This window comes from Lissotriton vulgaris, chromosome 8 (assembly GCF_964263255.1).
Source record: "Lissotriton vulgaris chromosome 8, aLisVul1.2, whole genome shotgun sequence".
NCBI lineage: Eukaryota > Metazoa > Chordata > Amphibia > Caudata > Salamandridae > Lissotriton > Lissotriton vulgaris.
This window is the reverse complement of record NC_141696.1, coordinates 671631041-671651110: the sequence shown is the minus strand read 5'-3', so window position 1 is coordinate 671651110 and position 20070 is coordinate 671631041. Positions and strand designations below refer to the sequence as shown.

Below are 20070 nucleotides of genomic sequence, written 5' to 3'. Positions count from 1 at the left end.
CGTCGTCTCTCCTGTTACTCCGGGTACTAACAGACGAGGGTAGCGGTGTCTTTTTTTTCCCTTTTCGTGTTCCGCCTCCGCCTCTACCAGGAAAGACGCAGCTCTGCGCCCAAAACAAACAGAGTGTTGCACGCCACAGCGGAGACCGCCGACTAAGCTCCGAGAAATTCAGCAACATTCGTGTAATCCTTTAAGGAGATACTTTGTATCCTGTTCAGCACACCAGTACACCAGTACACCAGTATGCCAGTATATTAACAATATATTAACAGACTTCTGAGGTCTCCGCAGTATTCTGCCGTACTCTACTCCACGCCAGAAGCGGTGCTTGATTGAGCGGAGCATGCACGGGCAATCGGCCGGAAATGGTCAACGCCTCTAACGGTCCCGTCTGTAGGCGTCCAGCAACGAAGAAAACAGCGATATACACAGGTAGGCAACCGTGCAGAGTGGTTCACGCCGAGCATATCACGAATGCCACGACAGGTCTCTCCTCGCAGAGAACGGCTCCGACCTCTCTCCCATCTCCCGGACGCATGGAACCAGGGAACGAGCTGCTCACACAGCCTTCCTCACGGCAGCCATCTTGCCTCGCCATTTGTGATCTTTACCCGAACTATCCAACGGAACCCCCCTGCCTGGAAACACTACAGCACCTCATTACATCCTCCAACACAACACATCTAATCTCCCGATTATACAAAACAGCCCAAAGCGAGATTCCGTTCACTTCCACTAAAGCATTGACAGGCTGGAATGAGGCGTTGCCAGACCCGCTATCTGAAAAAGAATGGTACACCACATGTGCGCTGATTAAGTTACTCACCTCAAATGGGAATTTACGCATCCTTCATTTAAAATAGCTACATCAAAAATACCACACCCCGGTGCGTCTTCATAAATTAGGGTTACGGGACGATGCTAGATGTAAGCGTTGTGGGGAGCAGGAAGCAGACATTGTCCATCTGGCCTGGTCCTGTAGGAAAATGCAGGAATATTGGGGGAAAGTCACTGCCATGCTTCAGAAAATGGTGGGGGTGGAGATCGAATACTCTATGAAGGTGTGCTTATTGGGTCTCCTTTCCACGATCAAAGCCGGGAAACGAAAGTTTTGCGTGGTTTCTCTACTGCTGGCCAAAAAGCAAATATCTCAATGCTGGAGGGGCATGAAAGTACAGAGCACGAAACAATGGCTGCAAGACTTAACACACTGCAGAGATCACTTGCTAACATACGAGGAGAAACTACCTGCCAGATCTAGGCCAAAAGACTATTGGACTTATTTAACGACTTACTTGCCTGACAATGATACCACCGAAACACTGTGAAATCTAATACACCGTGCATCAACTTGAATAGGTTGAGTGCCTGACACGTGTGCACTATCATGCTGCTAACCTATAGACTGTACTGATTATAATAATATTTTCTCTGTATCATACATGACGGGATGAAGATGGCAGAAATGTACTGGTATTTGTTGTATCTCCATTTTCAAATGGTTGTACTTTATTTGCTACTGAAAATCAATAAAAAGAATTTTAAAAAAAGTATAGTGCACAATATATATGAATGTACAAAAAGGTGGTATCCTGGAAGCCTTTGTGTAGTGAAATGAACTCATCTAGCTAAAATGGGATGTTTCAGACTCAGGTAAGGTTGATCAAAGACAGCTCGGAAATACCAGAGGCATCCGCCCGGGACAGAGTGCACTACACACAAATGTTGCAGGAATGTGAACCAGTGTGATAATGGCAAGGATGATCAGAAGGTAGTTGAGAGCTTGGCGGGTGGCAGGCTTGGCTGGAGAAGTCCCTAAGGAAAAAAAGGGAAAAAAGGGGGAAAACATTTAAGGAAGTTCACAATCCTACCATTTGTTTCTGCCTAGAATAAAAGAGATGGGGTCAAAGTATCTATTCAGTTCACAATCTTCACTGTGGAGGTATGATTTGGGGATGCCGAAGAGTTAACGGTTTTGAATAAAATGAGAAACACAAGAACTTCTGAAATGAAGGTGAGAAAATGTGGGAGGATATTTAATGCTTCCACACTAACAAAATGCAAAAGCATTTCATGCTGTACAAAGTCATACTGTGTTATTGCTCTGGAAATTGTCAATAAATAAGACACAAAATGTATCGATTTACAGGATGGAGTCCAATGATTTGTTCTTCAACTGAGTGAGATGAAAGCAAGTTCTTCTGTGAATTGTCTCTGATGGTATGGATATTGTGCCATGTTTGATTTGCAATTGCTTCTTAATAAAAACCTGAAAAAAGAAAAATAATTCAGTGTTTTTTTTTATTTACTTTATTAAAATCCAACTGAAGTAAAATGTAATAATCTGAATTAAGTTTAGAGAACTCTGGCCCTCCATCAGGGTCGAACTGGGATCACAATTAGGCCGCCATTTGGTTAGTCGCGTTGGACTAATTTTTAATTAAATGTTTGTTACATTACACACTATAAACACTACAGAGCCAGCAATATCTGTGGAAACTACAAGCAAACAGTTTGGCTGGTAGTTGGCTATGGCTGGGTCTGAACTGGGGTGGCATGGTGAGCAAAGGAACGATGGATTTAACAGAGATCTCTTGACTGGGGTGAATATATTATTTAGCCAGCATTCCGTCCATCATTTGTTTGCGTAGCACTTTTCACCCTAAGTGTGATGGGTATGCCCAGACATGGGTCCCTTGCTCAATGTGCCACTGGATTCAAGCTAGCCTGGCTGATGGAGGGTAATACCCAGAAAGTGGTCCCAGGATACTTGTTTCCGGTCACGGCAGGACATAGCTTAGCAGTACGGTCTGGACTGTTCCCATGAGGCACAGGGTCAAGACTGATTTGCATACGGCTGGGTCTAAACTGGGGTGACATGGTGAGCAAAAGAACAATGGATTTAACCCAGATCTCTTGAGTTGGGGTGAATGTTGGATTTATTCAGCATTCCGTCCATCATTTGTTTGCGTGGCAGTATTCAAGATATGGGCATGAAGCTCTGCCAACTACTTGCCCATTTTTTTTAATTGACTCATGTTCTTTGTAAATTGTGGCTTTTCATTGGTCAACAGGCTTAGCAGTCTCTCCTTAGTACTGCCTTTTCTCATGATGTAACCTCCCATGAGGACTGCCTCTCTTACATGTGTTGTCACGCTTTAAGTTCTATTTACAATTTGTGAGCACTATTTTCTTATAACACGTTCTTTGACCTGATGTTGCAGGCATGAAACTCTCTCCCGCAACTTAATGACCTTTTATTTTTGCAATGCAGCATGCCGTGCTTGGACTTTAACAATGGCGGCGGCGTGTGCTCTTTTTAAAATTTGCGGCTCACCCGACTTGCACCTCTCATAAAACGTGCATTTTATTTTTGCAGCGCAGCACGCTTTAAGAATAGTATCTGCGTGCCTTGCTTTTATTTGGCATACGGAGTGGGTATGACCAGTCCCTCACCACAGATTGACTAGGACGCCGCTCACCTCCAGGGCAGCCAACACTGCCTCATAGCCCCGCTAGCGGCGCAGCTGCTTGGCATGGCGTCATCATACACACTCCCCCGCCATACTCCCCCGCTCCAGCGGAATTTGGGTCTTGCCCCAAGTCTGCATTTTGTCTGGGTCTGCCTATTCAATTAAAAGATAGGAAAGCCTATCCTCCTTTTCCCCCTTGTTTTATCACCAATGGTGGCCGCATGTGATGTTTACAAAATGAGCATCTCACCAGACTTCTTTGATTGAACCTACCAGTCTGTGTTGTGCTCCACTTTGAAAAAAGCCCCTGCAGACTTAGCCATTGTGCACAAACGCTACAGAGATGTGTGACGAGTGCTCTGGCATTTTTAGGTCTCGCCTGAGCCACCGCATGCGCTGCTTGGAGAGACATTTTGTAAGTGGATTTTGAAAGTGCCACCACGAGGCTTTTGGTGGCCTCAAGCTTGCGTGCACGCGTGCGGGCCCACGCGCAACCGCCATCTGGCGCACCATTTGCTTGTTCTTTACTTTTGTTACAATCGCAGCACCCACCCCCTTTTGTTACCTTTAAGTAAAGCGCGGGTGCTGCGATTGTAGAAAAAGTAAAGAAATAGTTTTTTCAATTTCTGTACTTTTGCTATAATCGCGGCGGGTGCCGCGATTATAGTAAAATGGACAGAATTGTACTAAAAAAACACTGCTTCAAAATGCCTCCTACAATTAGATGTTTATAAAGAGGTACAAGTCAGTGGTAGGAAACTGATAGTATTGAATACATTTGTAGCCAGCACAAAATATAAATATTTTAAAACGGACAATTGTAGAACCTGCAATCAACCTGTTCCACCTAAAGGTGGAGAACAGCAATGTCAATGCATTTTTTCACTACTGAGAGAACGGCAACTAGTATCTCGAGTCATGTTATCTCTCCAAACATAGCTTTTTACTTGGGGCCAGTGAATTGCAACATCCACTCTAAACCGAATTTAACCCCATGCAGGACTACAGAGGGTGTTATTGCTAGCCTATTGGGGTCTGGCTGCTTTAGTCTTTACGCTGCAGGTTTCTAAAGAACTTTACCATTTCTCAACGCTCTCTGCTAGATTCACAGTAAAAGGCTCATGAGTCCAAAGCGTTGGCCTGTGCATTGCAACATTTATGACTTTTTCACATCCTCTCAAGTACTGGGTGCACACCACTCATATGTAATTTGTTGTGGGTGTCCATATGCAGGTGAAGAGATAAGTGAATGCAACCTGGCATAATTTTTATGTGTTCCCTACAGACACTTTTTAGCCGTCTGTTATCGACGAGCTATCTTGGACACTACCAATACTAGTCAACCAATACTAGTCAATATAATTGTCTTGTGTCCTATTAAATTGTTTTTCTTCCTCTTCTAGTGTCCTTCCCTTGGATCATAGCTGCTTTACTGGCTTTCTGATTGGACGAAATGCATCCCACCACTGTCTACATTCAGGGAACTTCTTTTTCATACAGCATTCCATGGAAGCTCATGTGTTTTCTTCTTTGCTCCCTCATGTGCTGCTTCCCCACTAAAATCCCTGCTCTTATTGCTCCCCCTCACCAGCAGTTCATCTGTTGCTTCCTCCTCTGCTCTCAACCACGCTTGCTTTTTCCCTTCATTAAGGGGAGCCTGCCAGACAGTGCGGCTCTCTGGTTGCGAATTATATATTGAGCTTTACTAAGAACAAAGATGGGCTTGCAGCCCACCCATTGCTTACCATTGGTATGCTTTACTGTCACTCCTGTTTGCCTCCTTATTCGATGGCTATACCTGCCCATCCTGTGCCAGTCTCTCCCCTGTAGCATTTCCAATTTACTCATATCCTTCCTCTGCTCACTTTTAGGTAACTACATTTATGTTGCTTTCACCCCCATTATTGCTTCTGCTACCCCGTGTTGCTTCTTCCAAAAGCTTTAAAAAAAAACACTTCCATGCATTTTTTCTTTTTATTTACTGATGCAACTCAAACCCAAAAATAAAAATTAAACAAGCGTTTGCAATGCAATAGGTCTCGGATTTATGCAGTTTGAGCTATTGGTATGTAAATGGCAATGACCTTTATTCATATTTTGGTTTTCAAAACATATATAAAAGGCATTGTCATTTACAATGCCAATAGCTTAAACCGGTGTAAATGCGAGACCTATTGCATTGCAAATGCTTGTTTATAGTCTCCACTCTCCGTTGTCCTTTTGCCTTTCACCTTTTCTCGTACTGGGACTCAATTAAAAGTAAAAAATACTGAAACATCTGTAGGCCAAGATATAAACAGATTGCCCTGCTAATGTTAACCTATTATTTTAGAGACGCAGCAAGCTTTAACAATAGCAGCCGCTGGCCTTTCTTTTCGTCAGAATAAAGCAAGTAGACGCAGTGGCTTGGAATACTAGCTGTGTCATTACATGTTTGAATACCAACCAGAAGAGGTGTTTGCCAATTTTTATTATGTAAATGGTGTTTTCATTTTGAGATGATTTGTTCCTCATTCTCTGAGTTTGGAACCACATTGTGCTACAATTGTGCAATCAAAAAATGTGTTTTATTTTTCGGCGAGGCACATCAGCTCTGGCTGCTACTAGCTGCAAGTTTCAGTTCTTTAGAACGCTCTTCTTTGTTCCCTTGATAGCAGGCAGCATCTTCTCTTTATGTACATGGTGTTATTCCATCTTCCCTATAGCAAGCTAGCAGTAGCTATAGTTCAGCTGATATTCCTTTGCCGTGGAAAATAACTGGGTGGCGGGCTACTCGGGGTGGGGGGAGGGAGTTTAAATCAAAGCACAGGAGTTTCACATACGTGACTCGTGTTTTTTTAAATTTCTTAAAAACGCCTTTCATTCAAAAAACATTTTGTTTCTTGGGAAAATCGTGCTCTGCTTTGGAAAGCACCTTAGAAACAAACCCTCCAAAACTATGGAGAAAACTCATCGACCCTCATCTCCTCCATGTTTTGTTGATGAGCCAAGATCCACTGGTTTCTCCTTCCACGTTCCAAAGTGCAGACAGTACTTCTTGCATGCCATCATTATCATATAACATTTCTGTAGCACTTAAGAGATGTGGGCATGCCTTCGAACTCTGTGAAGCAGATTCATGTTTTGGTCTGGCCCAGAGATATCTTTATGTGTCTCACCAGACGTCAGTAATAAAAATAAATCTAAACAAGCATTTGTAATACAGTATGTCTGGCATTTCAGTTTGAGCTTTTGGCGTTGCACAAAAAATGCAATGCCAATAGCTCAAACTTTCAATTTTGCGTGACATATTGCATTGCAAATGCTTGTTCTCTCTAGAAGTAGTGTCACCGCGAGGCCTGAGCAAAGGCACGCCCCCCTCCACCAAGGCCTAAAGGACACTGGGGAAGAGATGACAATAACTGGCCCCCAGCGAGGCCATGTATACTTAATCCTCCCCCACTCACTGTGGCCTGAATGTGGTGGCCTGGAAGGAAGGGGTGGGGGGGTGGGCATCTGCTGCTGGGCCAGTCCAACACATGAAGGGGCCGATGTGCAAATGGCCCAAGGACCTGAGCATCCCCTTGACCCCAGCCTGGCTCAGAAATAGGGGAGGGTGTGACTAAGGTGAGAATAGCCCAACAGACACCTCATCTGCCCCACAGGACGCTGCTGTACCCTCTCTGTTCCCCTACCTTAATTTGATGGCAGGGAAGTAGGACAGCATGGAAGGTTCAGTGAGCCGGTTGGTTGAGGCCCTATAAAAACAGGCACAGAGGTGACTCTGAGGCACCGGCCTATCCCCCAAAGCCCAACTGCCCACCTTCCCACTCCGACCCTTCCTTCCATACACATGGCAAAGATTGATAGTAGTAATGGCCTTCTTTTAAACTAGCTTCTACACTCTTGACCCGCTCATTCTTTCAGTATGTCAAGTCTTCCCTTTACTAAATGGGTCAATTTCAAGCTTGGAAATAGATATGGTTTTCCAAAGATAAAATCTGTTGAGAACTGCAAGATACGTTCCGAATGCATTCCTCAAACAAGACGCAATGGATTCCTGTCTGAACCAACAAAACATATGTCCATGATGTTCCTGTCACCACCTCCCAAATGTTTGTATGCTTGGTTATTGCTTGGAATAACTGTGAACATGAACGTGTCCAACTTAAGAATAAGGAAATTAAACAATGCCTTTACTTGACTGCTCCTTTAACAGTCTCTTTCTAAATCGATTTAGCTAACCCCCATATAGAAATCCCCCATTAAACTGCATATGGAAGGGGTGGTATTTTGGGGGCAGAGAGAGGAAAGTAGGCTACTTGTTGAAGATTTCGAGAAAGATACCAACACATCTCTTTTGAACCTTTTGTTAAGCTGCACAGTCAAAAGTTAGGTCAGGTATCCTGGCAAGACATATTTCAATATACCTACCTAAGCTTGTGCACTACAGGCCAATTATAAGAGCCCTGGTTATACTCTGATAACCACACCACTCTTCCTCTTCCCAGAGTTACAGATACTAATACTATCTAACAACTCTAGGGAAGGTACAGTTACAAGGGAAGAGCAAATCAGAACCGCCCCCTCCAAAAAATAAAACACGCTGTGGAATTACAGGGAGAATCTGTGATTTTGGGTTAAATTCCCTAGTAATTTCTTATTTTGCCCTAGAGTTACTCCAAGAGGTTTTGGCTATTTTAGCTGCTGAAATTATATATATATATATATATATATATATGATAACTGCTCTTCCTGACCCCATCCGATTTAAAAGAGACCTCCTACTTAGGCGCCACGAGTGCTGACAATTGTTTTTCTTGGTATTTGAGTCCTTATGGTCAATTGCAAAGACCTGCATTCAACACATTCCAACTGGAATGAAACCTAGTAACTCACATCACCAAGTTCAAAGCTGACAGAAGGTGATGACTACAAAATAAAAGAGGATTAAATAAATCAAATAATAGACCTAAACCATAATCATTACAACACTTTTTAAATTCTTTGTGCCTTTTACCAAGCCAAAATATTTTTAGGATTATTAATTTGGCTGTTAAAATCCATCATATGCACCATTTCGAAAAACCCTGCGTCCTGTTATGCTTAATTTTAAAACAGACCCTAGAAAAATAAATCTGTAGCAATTGCATAGATCTCAAAACTGTTGTTCCTGGCTACACAGTGGATGGAATTTGTATTCTTATGTAAAATTGTGAGGAATGCAGTTCCATTCGCAAAGCGATCCATACTGCGGTAAAAGAAACGCGAGTAAGCTTTTTTAGACCCTCTACACCACAAAGCACAGAAGCATTAGAAAAGTGAAACATTTAGAGTGAATAGTTAAAAAAACATGCAAATTACTACCACACACCATCGTTTACATGAATTGGAACATGGCCTGTGGAAGGAAGGAAGGGAATGAAGTGAGGTATAAAAGGAAAACAATTTTGTTCGTAATAGAAAGCAAAAAATGCAATGCAAGTACCTTATTTGTACATTGTGCAAAACATACGTTTGAAGCAGCAATGGGATAGCAATTCTCAGAGGAAGCATTATAAGACAATCCAGTACCCAACACATAAAATACAATAATTGTGTAGAGCAGGGATTGGAGCCACCTCCCTTTAGTCACTGGTTTTCATGTGTTTTTTTCAAGGGTTGCCATTGTTTGGGAGCACTTACAATCAAGCTGAAGACATTTTATGCAATGTTACACTCGTCTATTAGGTTTTAGTGATGGACTTCAGGGGGGGTCCTTTACCTGTTGACTGCTGTTGGTTGCTGCCACGAGGGGGGAAGAGAACCACAAGCCCCAGACCACAAAGCGGCACGCTCGCCACACACGTAATCTTCGCACCAGGAGGCACTTAAGTGGCAGACAGGGCTCCCGCAGCGCGGGACATGCGTGGGAATGCCCGAGCTGCGCCTGTGCAAAGCCCAGGCCTGAGGGCGGGCCCATCTACGCCCATCAGCGACAGGAAGAGGCAGGGCCACATCTCTTGGTCTCATCCTGCTGGGATTGATTTAACGGGTACGCACCCTGATCTATTAGCCTTGGCTTATCGATGTGAACTGATATTTAACTACACAAATCCAGAAGAAACCATTAAAGGCATGTGGGAATACCTGCCTTCTGAATATTCTGGAGACAAAAGGGTACAGAAAAACCCAGAATGGGACTACATGACTATTTGGTATTTCAATTTTTCCTTGTCTATCGACCACTTGGGATATCGTAACACAAACGTGAAGAGAACTGGGGTCTGATTCTGACACTCAATCCCTACATGATCATCATACACCGGGACGCTTATAATTGGACAATGGTATAGGTCCCATGGAGACCCAGAGATCTGTATAGTTATCTGTCTGATGGTCGGCAAATATTAGGTTGTCCTCCTCTTTGTGGGTCTATGTAGTTGCACCACTTCCAAATTATTTTTAAATACTTGTATCGCCAAACGTACACGTTACACTCCAAAAGCAGCCCTGTGTGGGAGTGTTGACAGCGGGATAGTCAGGGACTTGACTACATCAGGTTGCATACTGGGGAAGCGCTCATGCCTGCTTAAATTAAAAGCCACAAGCTTACCTACACTCCCTCCAACCTGTATTGATAAAATGTTACAAAGATCCATAGGGGTGGTTAACACAGAAACTCAACTTACAGAGAGGTGCTTTTCACTTACCCCAAATTTATGAATTCCAATGTCTGATTTACCAACCCTGCAAACCGCAACTCAAGTGCTCCCAGATTAACCACTTCCACCACTATCCCTGGAAGCTACGCCTAAAAAAGTCGCACGTAGAGGTAGGCATACCACAATCCCCCCAAAGAATGGGAAGTGTAAACAAAAGATTGAGGCGGGACCCAAAAGGAAGAAACTGTGTTAGAATCCTACATCCAGTATAGGGGAGGGCAAAAAGCAGGATCAAAACACAAGTAGCCCACTGTCTAGCAGAGTAGATATGAATCATCCTACTTGGGCACTGAATCTCCTGACTGACCTGAAGGCTCAATTAAGAGACATTGTAAGAGAAGAACTGGCCTCTCTACTTAATCGACTAGATAACTTGGTAGCAGCCGGGGAAAGTAGACAAACTAATCCCAATACAAATTTCATCCACACAATAGAAAGAGGGACTGACTTTGGATGTCAGATGGACATTCTGAACCTAATATCTCCGTACAGGTTGGGTGAGCAGACAAGTGTTTGTCCCACCACAACCCAAGAGATAAGGCATCAGAATGTCAACAATCGCCAGCCATGTACAAGCCCTAACCATGAGGATGGGCCAATAAGGTAGCTCCCTCTACAAGGGATAGGGATAAAAGCAGCCGCCCACAATATGGGCCTAATGGGATTTCGAGTGTGCAGGCGTTGGCAGAGGGGGAGAAAACCTTGCTGCTCACCTGCCACACGGAGCCATTTGGAGACCATCTCGCCGTCGGACGCCACCTCGCACCTGGGGCCCTGACGCTGTGGTCTCGCCGCTCCACGCCATCGCGGCGGCTGGAGACTACAGCTCCCAGAGGGCAGTGCGACGACTTCCGGCTGGCCACTTCCTGACGCTGCGCGCCCGGAGGCGCTACTTAAACAGGGAGTCCCCTCGGTGGAGCGGGGAGAAAACCTTGCTGCTCACCTGCCACACGGAGCCATTTGGAGACCATCTCGCCGCCGGACGCCACCTCGCACCTGGGGCCCTGACGCTGTGGTCTTGCCGCTCCATGCCATCGCGGCGGCTGGAGACTACAGCTCCCAGAGGGCAGTGCGACGACTTCCGGCTGGCCACTTCCTGACGCTGCGCGCCCGGAGGCGCTACTTGAACAGGGAGTCACCTCCGCGTCGCGGACGCGCGCGGACGGCGCCGGGCGAAGCCCGGGCAAAGGGCGGGCCCTCTGAGGCCCTCAGAGGTCCTCAGTGGTCGGGCGGGATAGGGATAAAAGCAGCCGCCCACAATATGGGCCTAATGGGATTTCGAGTGCGCAGGCGTTGGCAGAACGCACTGATGACAGGCCTGAAACAGTAAATCTGCCGACCATAAATGTACCCCCTACTTGTTCCCTGTATCTAATTATATTGGCAGGTATCCCCAAAACCACAACCAACCAGAGGGAAACACAACTTGACCTCAGCAACAAATGCCTGTTCTGGCTAACAAAGCACAGGCAATTTGACTATTGTAGGGCCGGGGAAATCTTAACTGTTCATAGAATAGGCTGGGTGGGAAATCGACAAAAATCAGACAGAGGGGACTGTGTAACTGTAAATGTAAAAAATCCCAAAACTGAGAGTAATTTACTTAACCAGGCCACATGCCATCAAGATCTAGCAACAGGAATCAGGCTGTACCCATTGGACTTTTTTTTTATATTCAACACCAAACATCATATAGGGGCCGATTTACCTCCAACACCCCAAGATGGCAACCAAGACCTCTAACTGGGGGCAGTTGGGATGCCCCTTCCAGGCCCTTACTATTTAACATACCAGTAAATAATAGATATGGAATTTTGGAGTAGGTAGATTGACACGAGGTGAGCCTGACTCCTGGTAGGAATCCTGGACGGCAGGGGTTAGATACTGAACTGGACGAGTGTAGTGGGCTGGGGGCATCAAGCAAGGATCACAAACTCGACATATCACTGGCCTACGAGTAGCTGGGGCACAAAGAAGTGGACTACCTGATGTCTTATTATCTGCCCGAGCAAAACCTCCAGAGAAGGTAGGTGTACGAGGTCTTCAGATATCCACCATACGACCCAAATGAGGGATATCCAAATTCCTTTTACTAGTGCACTCGAGGCCCAGATGGGAAAAGTGTCCATGGTAGCACACTGAGGGTCCTATAATCTTGCTGGGTTTAAAAGTAAACTCGCTTGTCCAGATTGAGGGCTCTTTGCGGACAAACAGGATATGTATATTTCAGGAAACCTGGGCCAGGGAAGACTATCAGAGGGTGGGCTTTCATTCAACATCCCAGCCACCTTTGAGGGAAGGGGTAGACCATCAGGGGTTTTATCTACTTGCATAGGTTCACATTTGGGTTGCAGAGCCTAGCAGTTGCCCACCCCTACGATCGACATCCAGTGTGTTTTACTTACCTGTCCTACAAAGAAATCATTTGCTTTTATTAACATCTACTCCTGACCGGTTGCCACTAACTTAGAACCCGCCAGCATGGACCAACTGAGTCGTTTTATTCCTACTATTGACCCAACGGTATGGTTGATTATAGGGGGTGATTTTAATTCCCAATCTGAACCTCTTATTGATCTAAGTGACACCATCCCCAGTGAAGAAGATTGTCATTGGCAAATTCCAGACCCACAAATTCAACCTATTAAAGCATGGTCCCCGTTTGCACTACAGATCAACTCAATCACATCAGCTCATTCACTAAGAGCGTGTAATGGCCGAACAAAATCAGATATTCCAGGGCAGCTAACATTTAATAGAGTAGGCCAAGAGTCTCTGCTGGACTATATCCTAGTGGAAACTAGACTATGGCAAAAGGTCTATGATTTTTCTGCCATAATGAGACAGGACAGTGATCACAATGCCTTGATCCTCGATTTGAAGTTGTTGACCTTGGGTTATATAACTCCAAACGCATTCCTATAACTCTGTACAGTGGATTAACACTCACAAATAACAGAAGGAAATTTAGGTGGGGGCAAATCAAACAATCACCAGACAAGTCGCCCATGGTCTACCAGTCGGTAATCCCAATACTCTCAAAAATGCGGGAGGTTGCAGTTGTAAAGGGCTTTCCCCGAGCCGTTGAGAAAGCTGCAAAAATACACTCAGAGCTAACATCAAAATTGGCAGATACATTCCATCCAGTGGCACCCCGCAGGGTGAAAACGCAGTCTAAATGTACATGGTTTAACACTTAATGTCGTAATGCTAAGCAGGCTTTACTGGATGCTGTCAAGGCAAAGAACAAGTATCAAACTAAATTGAATCGGGCACTGTATTAAGATACCATCCAACGGGGAAAAAAACATGGGAATTGGAAAGATGGGAAACCCTCCAAATTGCATTAACCAATAAAGATCTGAAGACCTTCTTGGCAATAGTGAGCTCAGGTGATACTCAAGGGAGGTCAGCCACTGAATCAAATATAGCGTCTGAAGCTAGGGAGAATGACTTCCGTTCCCTATATACTAGCAAGGTACTTACAACCGCAAATGCTGAACCCCTACTAATATCCTCAAAGTCTTCCGAAGAGGTGGCTACAGTGATTACTATGTCTGAAGTGTTAAATGCCATCAATACATTTCCTAGTAATAAACCACCGGGCCAAGACAAAATACCGGGGGATCTTTTGCGGGAGGAACCGAAAATTTGTGGCCCATATTTGTGGTCCGTATTCAACACCATTAAGAATGGGAAGGATCTCCCTGAAACTTGGCGTTGGGCAGAAATATTTCCGGTCTTTAAAAAAGGCTGTCCCCTTTTACCTACCAACTATAGGCCGATCAGTCTAATTGATGTTACCCAGAAACTCTTTGCAAGTGTGCTTCTTGATCGCCTACAGGCAAGGATGGAAGAAGAGATCCTGAGTCCCTATTAAGCTGGCTTCAGTAAAACACCTCCACCGTCGACCAGATATTTAGTCTCCAACTTCTGTTTTGGAAAACCGTGGCAATAGAGGGTGGCAGTCTCTATTTAATATTTGTAGATCTGAAGTTGGCTTTTGATCTCGTTCCCAGTGGCAAACTCTGGGATGTGCTTAGAGATCTGGGAATTCCACCTTATCTCCTCAGCGTTTTAGTGAGGCTTCATGTAGAAAACCTTGCCCAAGTGAGGTACGGGAAACATGGCGAACTAACCCCCGCTTTCCGGTCAATAAAGGGGTATGACTTATTGACCAACTTAGAAAGGTCAAGGACAGTGACGCCCCTAGGCTAGCCTCTGGTTGGGTCCCTGCGATGATGTTCGCTGATTACACCCTCTTACTCTCAAAGTCGCCCATAGGAATCCAGCTTATTCTTGACAGCTTTGACGCATTTTGTAAGACCCAGGGGCTGGAGATTAATACATTTGAGATCAAATACATGGTCTTCAACCCTGCCAACAAGTAATGCTCTAATCCATCTCTGAACGGCACTCAGCTTGAAAGAGTGTCGGTCTTTGACTACCCGGGCGTTACTTTGACAGAACATCTGGAATGGGTGCCCCAGATGGCCAAAGCAAGCCTTAAATTAGCCCAGATAGTGGGAGGGCTCATGAAAGTATATAGAACATCCACATTTAAACCAGCAGGGCCAATGGTTGAAATGTATAATACCCAAGCAAGGGGTGCTACAATGTATGGGGCAGAACTGTGGGGCACTGCTCTACTACCAGTTTGAATACGGTAGAGAACAATTTAATGCGGCAGTTGCTAGGTCTCCCCCAGCACACCCCACACCCCTCTATGCTTGGGTCTGGGTATTAGGCCGATTAGCAAGAGATCCCCCTTATACCTGAAACCTATTGGCGGCGGCTATGGGTGACCCCGGAATTGGCTACCTGTCGATCAGAGCTTAAAGAGCACTTGAGTATTCCGGGATCACAAAAATATCCTAGCTTAAACATATTAGGGACCTTTGCAACAAACTAGGTAAAGCAGATTTATGGAGAACACCCGTAGAATCATGCCCCTAAATTTCATGGTTGGAATTGATAAGATCCTATAGAACATACAAATTTTCAGTCATCCAGGAAAGTTCGTCTTGCGGCCGTTTGATGGATGATTTTATACAAATTAAAGACGAGTATAGTATGAAGCCTTTCCTGGACATTCAACAAATTATGGCTAGAAAACTGTATATGCAGTTTAGAATGGGGATTCTACCGCTCCATGCCCTTACAAACAAATAAATATTCTGTCATGAAGATAGGCTTTGCCTTCACACTGTGTTAAGTTAGCATTTCTGTTGCTTCTGCACACGGCACATATTGTTATTAATGCTTTGAGCCTTGTAGAATATTTTGCTTCACACGAGAATAATATGTTTTTCCTATAGTATCAGCTTTGCTTGGTAAGCTATGTCTGAACAGTGAGTGCCGAGGCCTTCAAGGTTATTTCAACACAGTGATTGTTGTTCGGTCTGATCAGCGCACATCCTAGACATAACTCATATGCAGCTGTGGCCAAATGTGGTTTTGGAGCATTTAATATTGCACTGCGCTGAGCATGCAAACACACTTGAAGAATATTCGCATTCAGAGAGCTGGTGTAGAAGATGATGTGATCCCTTTCTACTAAGGCCAGAGGTATGGGGCCGCCCTTCTAAAACCCAAAGAGTTCTTCTTTAGATATAATATAATATACTTGCAAGGGAGGGTAAGACTTAGGTGTAACTTAGCCTTCTTCCCTTTAGCATTTTAACATGCTTTCTCCCTGTGTATTTTATGGAATAGTAACTATGCTGATAACCTCGTTGCTCATAATATGTTTGCTTGTATTAGCTAAGATACTGGGCCTGAGAACACGGCATTAGAAATAAATATTTCAAACTTGCATGCGTTTCTCATTTACTCCTCGTTCTGGACTGGTATGTTAGTATAACGAAAGAGTGTTCATGTGTTCCACGTGACCTGAGGTGTTCTAAGTTCATGTTCTGGGTTGTCTAATCATTGGGGGTGTGTAAGAACCAATGAGACACTGATTGCTAGTCTGGTAGGGGATTTTGGATACTAAGGTAAGTTTTGGCACACCCTAAATTACTGAGGTTCCAAGTCTCTATGCACAGTTCTGTGTAGGAGCAGAATTCCTGCGACATGGTGCCCAATCGTTGGTGGTCTTATTACATAATACTCGAGTAGTACTTCATTCAGTCCTTAACCCCTTCACCATTGTTTCCGGAAGACAGTGGGGTCGGACAAACCTACCTATAGATACATAGGTCTTTTCAAGCTTGAATCTTTTCAAACGGTTTCCTTTTGAATTACTACCTAGTTGTGCTACGTAGGTTTTTATTGTACTTCTTTCTTACTGTGTCGTTATGGCTGACGTTGACATACCGCAGCATAGTCGTATTGCAGTTCGCAATCATTTGCAAACTTATAACGTCGGATTAGAGGGCATGGCAGTTATTATGGTAGTGAGTGCGGAAGTAGCTTACCCATTCGAGATTTTTTACTCGTGAGTGACCTTCCCTGCTGTGAACGCAAATACTGGTGTGTTCAACACTTATACTCCCACTGCTGTGCCACAGGAATATGTTCCGTATAGGACAAAGGAAGTTCCAATTAATGCTTGGCAGCACCGAGTTTGCTTCAATGGCGCCCTACCCCACACTTTGTTAGTCACAAGGTTAGGTTCTTTGTCCATTCCAGGCGCTACCTGGCCTGTTTTGGCTGGATTTACACTGCATCCTCGACAAGGAGCGGTTCCCGTTGCAGATTTAGGGCTGTTGCATACGGTCGCAATTAGTGTAATTTTGTCGTTAGTACAATACATTACCCGCAATCTCCCGGGCGGGGCCCCAGGTGTTGCGGCGCTTCCAGCCGGACCGAGCGGAATGAAGCTTAGTCCTGTCATGGTTAATGCAGTTATGGGCAAGCGCCCCCAGGATAAGGATGATATGCCTTTCTGGCTTGCCGAGAAATCTGACCAGTTGGAAGCAGTATTTCCTAACATGACTCCTCTTAAGAAACACAGGATTCTGACAATTAGTTTACCAAAAGACTTGATACCAGAACCTGGTGACTGTGAATCTTGGGGTAAGATTTTTGCAGCAGTATATACGAGGTGCTTCAGCACTCCGTCAATGACTGTCCTTCCTTCGGTCATTAAGCGTGTTCAAGATGAGCACGGACTTGAGGCAGCGGTTGAATTGGGCATGCGGCTATGCGGCAGTTTTGACGTAGTTTCCGATCTCTTTCTTGCGAATGTCAAGGGAGATGCGGTAAGCTTTCAAGTGTCCAATGCTTTGCAGGCTGTTCCAGATGCCGATAAACCCAGTCAGTTACCAAGAATTATTACGGCGGCTTATAAGACCGTGGGCCGGAATAGTTTGGGTGTCAAACCTTTCTCTACGAAAGAGAAAAAACAACCTCAAGGGCAGAAGTCGGAAACTGATGACCAGCCCAAGGCTAAAAAGCACAATTGGCCGAAAAAACAGAAACAGGGTAAACAACAGCAACGGAAACAGGGGTCACGTCCTGCATCACCAGTGCCTGCACCTACAGAACGTGTGTATGACTTGTGCGATCGCGCGACGATAAAATCACCTGATCGTTTTCAGGTTTCTGAACAACGCTCTCCTCGTTCTTTTCAGGACGCATCAGCCTCATCGACTGGTAGTGGAGGCGGCGGCAGAGGTCGGGGTGGCCAGCATGGACGTGACCAGCCCCGCCGAAAGACAGAAAAGGCAAGCAGGATGATTCAACACCGAAAAGACCCCAGTTTCAAAAGAAGAAAGTTGCCGCTTCAACAGCGAGATATGCCACAGATAGTGAGAACGCAGCTTCGGAATCGGACATGGGCGCTGACATTGCTGGACAGCGCGGCGGAGATTACCATAGTGTGAGAGGCCCTCCTTCCACTACTGAAGGTGACAGCGACTGACCAATATGTTGTTGTGGAGACAGCTGACACCAGAGTAGCTCCCCCTGATAGACTTTATAAAATAGTTCTTTTAATTGAAGGTGACATACAACTTACTATAAAAGGGGTATTCTGGGAAAATCATACACCTACCTATGACATTTTGTTAGCAGAGGCTGACTGGCCCCCACCTTTTGTTCTCGCGGCTTCGAGAGGGGAGGAGGTGATCCTCCCTAGTTTCTCACACACAGTCTCGAAGGAGCATCCGCTGAATTTTGCAGAAGAGTGGGCTAAGGCCCTGTTATTGAAACTTGTGTGTCACCGATGAATAACCCACTTTTTACTGTGACCAAGCCAGACGGCTCGTACCGTTTGGTATTGGATTAACGGCATTTGAACTCGCATTGCCCTACCTGTGCAGTACAGAATACCCACGGTCCTGCTTTAGCGGATGGTCTTGTGCGAAAACGGTTTAAAACCACACTTGACATATCCAACGTTTTTTTGCCCACAATTTGGATGGTCTAAGTTTCCCAATAGATCAGTTTTACCTGTGGCGGCAAACAACGCCAATTTGAACGCCTAGTGATGGGCTATAAGAAAAGCCCAGGCATTGTTGCTGCCCGTATAGTCTATCTCTTGGAGAGAGTCGACACTGATGCATGTTCGTATGTGGATGACATATATCTCACAGACAACGAGATTTGGTTGCATCTGTGTCGCGTTGACCGTATAATTTGTAACTTTGCGGACTTTGGTTAGAAGTTCAACTTTGCAAAGTCTCACATTGCAGAGTACACAGTGTTGTTCCTGGGCTACAAGCTCAACAATGAAGGTCGAGGGTTGGCCCCTCACTTCTTGGAGAAATGCGCAAAACTGCGCGCTCCTACAACTCTGAAAAAATTACAGTCCTTGCTGGGATTTTTGAATTTCGGGGTACTTATATTCCCGAATATGCCCAGCGTAACACGCCTTTCTATGCTTTGATACAACCTACGTTTACCAAATCTTGCTGGGTGCCAGAATATTTAGCCATTTTGCATTCTTTGCAGGCTGATCTCCTTGAATCTAAATTCTTACTGACTCGTGATAACCACACCAACCTGGTGATAAGAATCATCCCCGGGGTGGTGGGTTTCACTTACCTTACTTTTAACGAAGGACACACAGTACCTTTTGCTTACAAGTCACACTTCGGCAGAAATGCGGTTTTCCACTGTGGAAAAAGTTTGGAAAGCAGTGCAAATGGTGATTCTCAAAGAACGTGTGCTGTCGCAGGGAAAACGCATGTTGGTTGTTATGTTACCCCGTATCCTGCACTAGAGGCAGTGACGAAGGCCAGTGTAGCAAATTCTAAAGCTTTACACCCATGGTGGATACAATGGGCAGCATCATTGACATCTCCGGATGTCACGTTCGTTTTTGATGCCTCTCTGCAGTCGCAAAAGTTTTTGAAGAATGAATTTGTTCATCCTGCGCCTTTGACTATGCAGCCTTTGGAGGATTTCCATTGTATCATTTATACTGATGGTTCAGCGCAAGTTGCGCATGGGTCTAAGCACGCATAAGTCTCAGCTTGTGCCATTGTGGTGGGAACCCTGGTGAATGATGAATTCAAGTCCAGAGTCGTGCACACGCAGACTTTACGGGACGGTAACGCACAATTGGCAGAGCTTCGTGCTCTGATGCTTGCATTGGATTACGCTGATCCTAGTGTGACAACTCTTATTGTGAATGATTCTTACTATTGTGTCCAGTCTTACAACGAGAACCTGTTCTTTTGGATTCAGAATGATTTTCGTGATTCCAAGGGTAGCACAATAAAACATAAAATGATATGGGTACGAGTGGCTGAGCTTAAAGAGCAGTTGTCACTCGTGTATGTGATTCACACTCTCTGTCATCAGCGCGTAGGAGTCCACGCTGTTGGCAATTCTTTGGCTGATGAGGCCACAAAATCAGCAGTATCGACATATTTGGTTGCAGCAGTTACACGTTCCAAAAGTAAGATTGATGATGACATCTTGGCAGCTGTTGCTGCCACTGAGAAGAGAAGTAAATATCCTAA

The 20070-nt window shown here is 44.9% G+C and overlaps 1 protein-coding gene across 5 annotated transcripts in view; it reads right to left on the bottom strand.

Annotated features, from left to right (window-relative positions):
• Positions 1-20070, bottom strand: part of ACOT9 (acyl-CoA thioesterase 9) — a 525989-nt gene that overhangs the window by 442438 nt on the left and 63481 nt on the right. For 2 of the 5 annotated variants that reach the window (XR_015299309.1, XM_086934544.1), the window contains exon 3: positions 8827-8853. The exons of the other annotated variants lie outside the window; for them this stretch is intronic. Coding sequence is in view for 1 of the 2 variants with exons in the window: in XM_086934544.1 (XP_086790670.1) it covers positions 8827-8853 (27 nt within the window). In the remaining variant the exon portion in view is untranslated. The remainder of the gene's footprint in view (positions 1-8826; positions 8854-20070) is intronic. 5 annotated transcript variants of the gene reach the window in all.